The 10,680-nt window shown below is 44.3% G+C and overlaps 1 protein-coding gene across 2 annotated transcripts in view; it reads right to left on the bottom strand.

Moving 5' to 3' along the window:
* TAOK3 (TAO kinase 3) overlaps positions 1-10,680 on the bottom strand; it is an 80,407-nt gene that overhangs the window by 16,146 nt on the left and 53,581 nt on the right. For both annotated transcript variants that reach the window (XM_017831337.1, XM_017831338.1), the window contains exon 13: positions 8,598-8,804. In XM_017831337.1, coding sequence (XP_017686826.1) covers positions 8,598-8,804 — 207 coding nt within the window. The remainder of the gene's footprint in view (positions 1-8,597; positions 8,805-10,680) is intronic.

Raw genomic sequence — 10,680 nt, 5'->3', positions numbered from 1 at the left:
CCCGAATCCCTGGATCGGGCTGCCTTGCCTCTCTCTCTCTCTCTCTTTTTTTTTTTTTTTCTTTTTTTTTTTTTTTTTTTTTTTAAACCTCCAGTATTACATATGTGCGAAAAAAAAAAAAGCGGCTGGGGAGCGTGAGGCGGCGCAGAGCGATCGGAGTCCTCGGGAAGGTCGGGTTCAAGCACTGCAACCCAGCGATCCTGGTGAAAACGTGATTCCCATGTCTAGGCACGGAGATGATGTTCCCTTTTAACACAAGAGCAACATCCTGCCTCATTCCCTTCGCCGAGCGGTCTGTCCTCAATAGGGTTTCTTTGTCCCTTGTTTGCTATCTGCTGTGGGGGACGAGCATCCTGGCTAAATCCACGGCAGGCTGGAGAGGACCAGGAAAGCCTCCGTGACCACTCAGGGATCCTGCTTTCCAGTCATGATCCTGCACAGTTCTAGCACTTTCTCTCCACAGCCCACAAAGGATTTTTTTTTTTTTTCTCCCTTTTAAAGCAACAGCTCCCAGGTTTTAGCACGAATGGTTCCCGGTGCAGCCTCACTCCTGCTCTCTGCCAAGGCTTCGCCGGGAGCGGCTGTGCCTCCCCGAAACGGAGCGGGCAGGTTTTGTAACGGAACAAAGCTCCAGGAGAAACCCTTGGCAGAAAGGCCAGCAAAAAACGCCACCACAATTTTCCTGATTGGGATGGTGACTGCCCCGAGGCTACACCTTTGGGATGGAGCAGCCTTTGGACACCAGGCACATCCCACTGCCCTCACCACACCCGGACAGCAGCACCCACTCCACAGGGCAGCAGTGATGACACACCTGCCACGCTGTCACCCACCACAGTTCTGTGACTCCCGCCCTCAACCTCCAGCTCCTAACATTTCCAAGGAAGACTGAGATTCTTCCTGAACTAAATCAAGTTTCCAACTGTCAGGGGTGAAAAATAAAGGCTACCAGAGCCTCTAAAGACACCACCCCTTGCAGTGAACAGTTGGCTCCATGCACCAAGTGTTTGCAGGTGAGCAGGAGCAGCCCAGTGGTGAGAAACCAGCCACCATGGAGTAGCATCTCCACCAGGACACTGCTGCTATCCTAATGCTCCTTTCCCACTCTGCAGACACCTGGTTTCCCTCTCTACTGGCCTCAGTTTCCAGCTGCTTCTCACCCAGACCCACACACCTTCAGCCCCTTTCAACAGGATTCTGGAAATGGTCTCAAGCAAAACCCAAACAGGTACAGAAATGCTGATATCAAGAGCTGAACAACACATTGATTGAAAGTGTTTTGAACCCCACACCTTTCCCCATATCCTTCATTTTGAGTGTTCCTGCTCCACACTCACCTTTCCCCTTGCCTTGCACAGAGAGCACAGTGGCCAAGGCCACCCCTGAGCCTGCACTGGCTCCTCCACACCCACCACAAGGACACAGAATGAGCCAAAGCAGTTAAAAAGGACAGTATTCCACAGAAATAGTAGGAACATGGAGTGTAATAAAAAGTCACGGTTTCATTTTATATTGGTCATCCTTATAGTGGACATTTGTGGCACTGTCTGACAGGGGAGGCACTGTGACAGAAGGGCAGCTGGGCTGATCTTTCATTTTCAATTTGGGCATGCTGGTGTGACAGGCAGGGCTCTCAGACTTGCACACATTCCTGAGAAAGGCATATCTTGGCTCTAGAACAGTCATCCCAAAAAAACCTTGATTAAACATTTAAAGTCTAACAGTATCGGTTTAACCGGACTCGTGGCTTCACTGGAAGGACATCAATCCCTAATTTTCCACAGCCTTGCAGCACTTCCACCTCAATAGGTGACAGCAGGTGTAAGGAGGACTCTGTGCAAGGCAGTCAGGGATATCCTGGATAAACCAAAGCAGTCAGGCTGACCAACATCACCTTTTGGATTGATATTTCTACTGATGTGCTTTGGAGCCTTCTGGAACAGCAGCCCCCCTGCCAGGCAAGGTCCCTTCCAACCCAAACCATTCCATGATTCTATGAACTGCCAAAGGAAACTTTTACAGGCTGAAACTGGAACAACCTCACCAAAAAGTACAGCTGAATAAAAAAAGGCCTGTGGTAAAGATTTATTCAAGACTCACCCACCTGAACCATGGAGGAAACAAGAGCTACTCTCTACTATACCTCTGAAAAGAAGGTGGAGACAGGACAACTATCACCCATGGTCATTCACAGGGTTCTTAAGGTCTGCTGGCAATATCCCAATGCCTGGACCATGTTCCCTCTCTCCGTTACATTAGTATGGCAGCAGGAATGTGAAATATTAAAACCAGAGAAGCAGCAAATCACTGAAAAAAAAAAATCTAGACCAGAAACTTTTAAAACAGGCATTCAGATTTTTCAGAATGCTCCAAAACATCCCCTAAAATGACAAGTTGAAATTGCAATTACTGCTTATACAGGAAAATTAATCTGTGATTTACTCCCTGTTATCTAAGAGGTGGATTTTTAGAGGGAAGTGTCACCCTGGTCTTGTTTCATGGGACTTCTCGTTACCTCAGTGCAATAAGAAGCTCAGAGCAGAAGCTAACTGCCCTTCAGGAATGTGAATTAACCACATTCTCCATTTCAAACTGAGCTGGGCAAGGAATGGGAAAATTCCTTTGCAACTGAGAAAGCCAAAAGACCAATTGAAAGGGGACAAAAAGCTCAGTGGTTGTCCTTGGCACCCCTTAATCTGGGATTTGAGGATTCTGCATCAGGCAGCCATCTACTACTAACTCTCAGCTAAGCCCATGGAACTTTCACAGGCTAAATTCTGTGACATAAATTCTGTGACATAAGTATTTTTATCTGAAAAAGCTGCCACACTACCAGAAATAAAAACACTTGGCACGAACAGTTACCAAGTCTAACAGGTTACACTGCCACAGAGATTGCTAGTAAGAGAAATAAACCTGAGAGCAGCCAGCTCCACCTTCCTCAGATGATGTGACTGATGGCTACTATGACAAACATCCACCTGCAAACCCAGAAAATACATCTCCGTTCTTTTAATTTTATTTTCTTTTGCCAAAAGCTTGCTAAGAGGCACTGCAGTCATTTTGCCTTTCAGGTTTTGGCAGGGATCAGGAAATTTTGTTTCAAAACTTTTAGCTCCAGATTTGTGGGAAACAAAGACTCAAAACTGGCACCTGAGCTCGAGGTACTCAGTAAGTAAAATCTGACTGAAAGCACCCCAGAAACTCATTGAGTTTGGGTCAGGGTATCCCTCGGTCCCAAATCTGCATTTCAGACCCTGGTTTGTTTTTAAAGTAATGCATCATCTGTGTGTATTTCACTTGTCATCTGTTTTCTGTGGGGTTTGCAATATTTGCCTTAAGGATGCAAGTTTGGGCATACTCAGATCACATTTCACAATAAATCCTTCTATTTAGGGTCAACAATCTGGAATCTTCAACTTCCTACTGAAGGAATAATTTGTTATTCTGATTGTATCATCCACATAAACAGTTTCCAGGCTGATCACAACAAATGGGGGTATTTGGCTGATCATATTTGCCAGGACAAAAGCCTCCCAAATATTTCTACAGTACTGTCTGACCAGAGATGGTGGAGCTTCCAGTTACTTAAGTGGTGCTTCCAGCTTGGTATCTAAATAGCTGCTCCTGGTGTATTGGCTGAGCATCTCACAATGCACATGAGTTCCTGCTCTAACCATGAGTCTTGCCAAGGTCACCCTGCAGAGTAAGAACCTGGATTTTACTCCCTAGAGTCCATCCCAATTCTACCACACAGTGCCTTTTCACCTTCCTCACTTAAAAAAGGGCTTTATCATCCAAACCCTGACTACCCTGGACCAGCCCAAAGCCAGAACAGCTACACTTTAAGCTCAGAAGGAACAGTCACTTGCCCACAGTGGTTTTTGTTATGCACACCAAATAAAACCCTTCACAAACGCTGTTTACACAGGAGGATTCACTAACTGGAAGGGCTGCCAGTCTCCCAGACAAATGGGAAAGGCAATTTCCGAGCCACAGTAAGGACTTCAGTGGAATTGCAGCAAATCCCTGCCTTCTAGGAATTTAAAGAGCAAGGAAAACAACAGTGTGCCATCATTCATCTTAATACATTGCACTAAATGCCTTGATAATCTACAGAGAGGTTTAAGTATCAAAAATCTTTCAAGACAAGGTTTCATGTCCTCAACCAGCTTGACTTGATTCCAGAAGGTATGTGAGGGGTCACTGCTGCCAAGCACATGCAAGCCAAAACTAAGTAATTACATAAATATCCTTTACATCTCATAGAAAACATCCTTTCCAAGTGGGAATCGTAAATCTTGATACGTAGGAGAACACCCTCAGCTTTGCCTCAGCTGTAACTCTTGTAGAGCCACCACACCAGAGCACTCTCCATGCACAGAATTCTCCATGAATGCTGCACATTAATTATGGCACCAACAGGCAACATGCTCAGGGTAATTTGGTGGATTTGGGAAGTCACTCAAGTTGCAGCAGTTATTACAGAGCTACCTGATTATTACAGACATTGGGAAACAATTTGTGATGATCAACAGCAAACATCCCCTTTTCATCTTTTGGTTATGAACTAGATTTTAATCACAAGGTTTCCCTGACATTTTATTGCCCAAGTTTCAGAAAGTACTGATGATTTTATGGTTGAAGCAAGAACGAGCAACAACTGAGCACTGCAGTTGAGCAAAATAATATTGCAGTGGCTTTTTATTTAGATTAAAAGAGTACAACATTTTACTATTATAGTTTTGTGGAAATAAAATAATAATAAATTCACTGAGGGCAACAAAATATTTCTGGGAAGCCACCTGTGCCCAGACTGCAATATAACAGCAGCTGAACAAAGCAGGTGACAAAACATTTGATACATCAACTGATGTCTATAACTCTACTGTTTTACTCTTGGAGCCAAACTCTTTATCCTAATTTTTAAGATGAATTAACTGATATTTATCTGCTTTTAAAATCTAGGTTATGTGTCTTTCAAGCCCAGTGTATTTGGAGTTTAACTCCCTGCCCCTTTTTTTGGCTTTTTTTTGGAGGATCTCAGTTGGGTTTGTATTAGAGGTGTCATTTACTTTTCATCTCCCAAACTGTGCAGCTGAACAAGCTCCCAGCAGGAGATGGACATGAGAACATGTATCCATTGGGAGGATGATCCTTGGATGGAGAAGCAGAGTTATTTAACTGGCTTCAGAAAAGAGACTTAAGAACACCAGAACTCTTACACTGAATACACTGAGATGTACATGGCAACCAACCTGAAACCTGCAAGGGGGCAAGGAAAAACTCTTTAGTGGGACAGCTCACCCAAGCTGGACATCTGAATTTCCTGTAAAGAATGTGCTGGTCATTAAGGTATCCTGAGGGAGCGGGCTTTGATCCCAGGGATGGACTGAGATCCCAGGAAGGGAGGATGCAGCCTTCCTGCCCGAGTAGCAGATGATATGGCCATTTTTTTCCTCCCAGGAGTTTAGGACACAGATATAAATTAAATTACACAAAAAGCTACACATTCAACTATGGCTTTTTATTGTTATTATTGTTTTCTTCCTGTCCAGTGATTTTTCTTCCACCCTACCAGTTCTACTCTGCTGACAGGTGGGAGTCACCTTTGCTCAAAGCATGAGTTTAAAACACAGAGCTCTACTGCTGCCCCAAAGCTTTTGTGTTGTGGAAGGGGTGAGGCTGTGCCTGTTTTCCATGGAGGAATTACCCCAAATGCTATCCTCCACCAGGCAAAACCCAAGCACCTTGGCCATCACGAACTAGTACAGCCAGTGAAAACCAACCGGATCAGAACAGGTCATTTCACTTACCCTGTGACCACAAAACATTTTTGGAAGTTACAGCCAACTAGCAGCTGTTAAAAAAAAGAAAGAAAATGAGTTGTTTACAACTGCTTTTTACGACATCAGCCTGTTTCTTACGCTTTGCCTCTGCCTCAGGGGGGCTGGTCAGAGACGCCAGGAGGGCTCAGTGCAGATGCCTGAAGCCTCACCCAGCCAAGCACCACACAGCTGATGGTCTGCTCCTGATTTACCCCAGGTCAAGGCCACCCCAGACTGGCTCTCTGAAGCACTCAAGGCTGGGAACAAGATCTCACACAAGACCACGGGCTCTTCCATCCTACGTTTTGGTTACACACGACATTCTGGGGCTGTGGTCCAGAAAAACTGAAAGGCCTCTCACACTTTGGAGCTTTGAGCCTTAGAAAATATCAACAATCCAGGCCATTTTGCCATCTTGGTACACAGCCTGGTACATCTGGAGGTTGTTAATTAACACACTTGTGGAATAGCACAGTTTTACAGAACACTTTTGATTTGACCCATGTCAAAACCACCTCGTGTGTGACCCTATTGCCCTCGTAATGCAGATAGCTGGCTGATCATCTTCATCATCATTTTCTTTTTAGCCTTTGGAGGCTGACTAAATGCAAAACAAAAGCTTAATTTCAACTTGAACCCCAGGTTCTTCCCATTTTGTTTGTGCTGGGCTCCAGAGTGACACCCCACACTTCACCACAGCTTCATCACACCTCCCAGAAACACAGTTAAAGCACAAAGATAAACTGAAGTCTTGTCAGAACAAGGAATTTTACCTTGAAAATAAAGTGGGACCTGTGTGTATATAAACCCCCTGAAGTGTCCTGCTCCAAATTTAGTCTCTTCACGTGTATTAATATATACCTGATATACACATGAAGCAGTTTTCCATTTAAAATTGCATTCGCCAAAGTAACAGAGAATAAAAAATCATGTACTAAATTAAAACAATATATTTGCAGACTGGAATACATCCTGCTGCAAACAGTCTTAATCTGCCTTATGCATACATCCAACTGAGGGGAGCATTTTCCAATGCAGAAGGAATCTACTCCACTGCAAGGATCAGCAACTGCAGCCAATTGTTAACTCTTCTGTGAAGACCATCAGTGCAGATCTGGTCTTTGTGCTTCCAAAATTACCCTAAAACACCTGTGTTAAGGGATCTACAGGTGATTTCTTTTTCAATAATTCAGTCACAAGTGTGCAAATCACCCTGGTTTTCCAAACCAGACAAAAATTTCCATGTGGTGTCATGTTTGTGCATCCCACTCAACTGAATGCCTTAATCTCAAGAGAACAGCTATGCAGAATTCTAAGAGGACTGAATTCACAGCATCAGAAATCCTGTATTTGTACTTCAGAAGTGCCATACAACCATTATAAAACACAACATTCTTCTTAAAACAAGCAGGAACTCTACTCCTTTCACAAATGCCATTTATGTCTGCTGGGAGCAGCTCACATTTTGTTTTCATCAACTGTAATGACACTGAGCAGTAACATTATAACCCATGTGTAAATCAGCCCCTCTAACTCCTATTTTAATGCTGTAGTAAATATGACTGTTTAACAATGTGAAATTAAAGTTAAAACACATTTCTGAACCTACACAAAATGAGAAAGAGCTTCAACTAAAACCACCCAGAACTAAAACCACCACATCAGTGGCACTGCTCTTCCTTCAGTACGGTTACTTGGGCTTGGCATTTGGTACTTAACACTAGTTTTTTCAGAGAGGTGAAAACAAAATCTTCTGTAAAGGTGCTTTTCAAATGTATTTCAGAAAGATGTAAACCCCTGAAACCTGTGCAACTTATCTGCCAGTATCTTTAAATACCTAAGGCCATCTTTTGTTAAAGACCAAGCGTCTCAAAAGCTCCCTTTTGCAGGCACTTCGATATTCAGTGACACAAACACTGCATTTCAGGAGGAAAAACTGCTTACAAATATTTAGTTAGTTAAAACCAGGCTGTCCTGTAACCTTACAAACAAGAAATTCATGGCTTTCACGCTGCTGTAATGTTTTACCTCCTCTGGCAAAAAGCAAAAACGTACACTTTGAAGTTCCTTGCAAATGCAATCCCACAACCAACCTACATTTTGCTGCCCACTAGCAATTGACACTGCTAAGGCCAAGCCAAAACTATTTTAGTCAAACAAATAGTTGAGGTTAGATGCTGACTTACAGCTAGACAACTTTAGCTTGGTACCTAGCACCAAGAGAAGGAAAGGCAGCAGATCACAGCATGCAGCAAAAGAGCAGAAAGGCATCGGGTGGAACTTGACTCCAAACATACCTCGTGGGAAGGGTCCAAAGTTCTGCAAACTTCCACTTCTCATGAGGGAAATCCAAGTGCAAGCGGATTTTAATCACACACTGTGACTGGTAAAGGGTTAGCTGAGCTGCTGGGACCACTTGTCAGCACAGCACAGGGCACAGAACAGTCATTCCCGAGGAGACAAGGACTGATGTGCCAAGCAGAGATGGAGAAGTGCACATGCGGGGCCGGGCGAGGAGGCACATGCAGCAAGTCTGGGTGAACCCTGCCTAGGCACTCACAGCTCTTTCATGAGCAGCCTCTTTCTATTCTCAGAGGTTATTTAAATGCTTTTATAGAAAAAAATAAAAGAACAACCCACAGAACTTGACTGTGGCAAGCCCAGCACCAGCTCCTGCTCTCAGCAGATGGCTCAGCACAAGACCAGAGCACACGGACCGGGCGAGCCAACAGGGACTGCAGGAAGCCATGGAGAGCACCAGGAACATACCTTCTTGTGAACAACGGAGGAACTGGAATTAATGGTGCTCTCGTCACTATGCATCATGACCAGCTCAGGGCTGCTCTCATCCAGGACCTCCTGCATGCTGCTCACACTGCTGCTCTGGCTGCCCGTGCTCACAGACATGCTGGGGATGGAATGGTTGCTGCCCAGACTGTCCATCTTCCTACTCAGGTTTGATCCATGCTCACTGTCCTATAAAACAAGGGGCATCAGTTACAGACACTGCAGGAGATCACCTGCCCAGCACGAGCCTGCAATGCCCAAAGTCTGTTCTAGAGGTGACTCCGCAGACTTCAAGGTCAGTATTTTGCCAACTACATTTCTCGGGGTTGCTTGGGTTGTGGAATAATCTATATGGGGCAGGCAGCTTTTGCCTTTTCCCCTGTAATCTTACTGCATCAGGCTTCAAGTCTGTTTTTTTCAAGTATCAGTAAGTCTGGGCATGGCTCTCGGCTTGATAGGAGACATCCAGGCACACTGGATGACTGGTGGAAGGAGTCTCATAATTAAAAGGAAAAAAAAAAAATCTAAGTTTGAATTACAGCAATGCTCCAACACATTTCCTGAATAAGAAAAAATGTAAGACAATGAACCCACTGGTTTCTTATTTGATAAATTCTACATGGTGCTTAACAGGTGTAGAGGTTTTAACCTCCATGTCCCAAGCAGTCAGCAATTATGTTTTATCAAGCTAAAAACCCCTTGAAACCTTGTGTTTTCAGCCAAGATGAGGGTGAAGAATTTTAGGAGCTGACTCAGAAAAGCCTGCATTATTTCTGGGGTTAAAACTTAAGATATAAATAAATAAGTATTCCTCATGTAGGAGGTATTTTGGATTCTACAGACAAATTTCAGAAGTTAGCAGCCTCTTCTCTTGTTCCATACTCAGAGGAGTAGAGTAATCCCAGAGTATGTGCTTAGTCTGGACTGATTTAGTGAATTCATGGAGTCCTTTGTAATTAACTAGTGGCATTGAAGAGGCTTGCAAGGAGTTCACAGTGAGGACAGAGCTCTGAACATCCTTCAGCTCCTGGTCTTAAACAGCCTTGACTCACTAAAATGAACAGCCTGCTGCTGCACCCAGTTTGTCCTGGCCTCCAAAGGGAGCTTGGGGAGAATTACATCACAAATCAATTAACAGGGAACTCATTTTGTTGGAGACTGACAGAAAGATAAAATTGAGACTTGACAGATTTGTCTTTGATTGTGAGATCATTTTTTAAGCAATCAGCAGATCATTCAGAGCCTGCACGAGAGCACTTAAAATCCAAAATAATACTGGTTTACAGAGAACATGAGAATGAAAATATTTTCAGGATGCTTATATAAAGTTGCAGGAGAAATAACATAATGAAGCATCTGAGATGAGGCAATGGCTGTGTAATTAATGAGTGTCTATGCACGAAGGACAGAGATGAGACTGCAAATGAAACCTTAACATTGGCTTCCTGGCTTCAACACTTTCCAAATGACCTTAACCTTCCTGTGAGAGCTCTGAGGAAAGCATTAGTAGTGTTCTGAGTGTTAAAGATTTGTAAGGCTCCTCTTCCACCTCGGAAGGCAGAGCAAGGAAGTGTCTTGTGGCATCCACAGTGGAGCAGGTGCTGTAACCAGTTAGGCAGCAACTGAAGCACGTGCTGTTCTCCTTTCACCGCTGAGTTAGTGACACACACGAGCAATAAATACAACCTCCTCTGGAGGGACACAGGCTCAGGGGTCAAATGCAGTGCAGAGCATGCTGTGCACATGCAGAGTGTGAATTCCTGGAGGTACAATAGCTCTTTCCCCTGTGGTTTGAGGAGTGGGAACAGGAGGAACAAGAGAGACATCTTTGAGTCTACTACTGCCACGTGTATCCTGTTGAGCTTGGAACTGCTGAACAGTCAAGTGGGAAACCCATTTCCCTGGCACCTTTCCTGCCCTGTCATTCTCCTGACATCTTGCCATGCACGGGGAGAGAAACTTGGGAGGCTTAAGTGCAGAAGTCTGACAATCCCCCACTCCCCAGCTAAGCTCCAGGTCTGGAAGCTGGAAGGTCAAAACAGGAGCAGCACTTGGTAGTTTAAAT

Source organism: Lepidothrix coronata, unplaced genomic scaffold (genome assembly GCF_001604755.1).
Source record: "Lepidothrix coronata isolate B3197 unplaced genomic scaffold, Lepidothrix_coronata-1.0 Scaffold189, whole genome shotgun sequence".
Classification (NCBI taxonomy): domain Eukaryota; kingdom Metazoa; phylum Chordata; class Aves; order Passeriformes; family Pipridae; genus Lepidothrix; species Lepidothrix coronata.
This window is presented reverse-complemented; position numbering and strand designations above follow the sequence as displayed.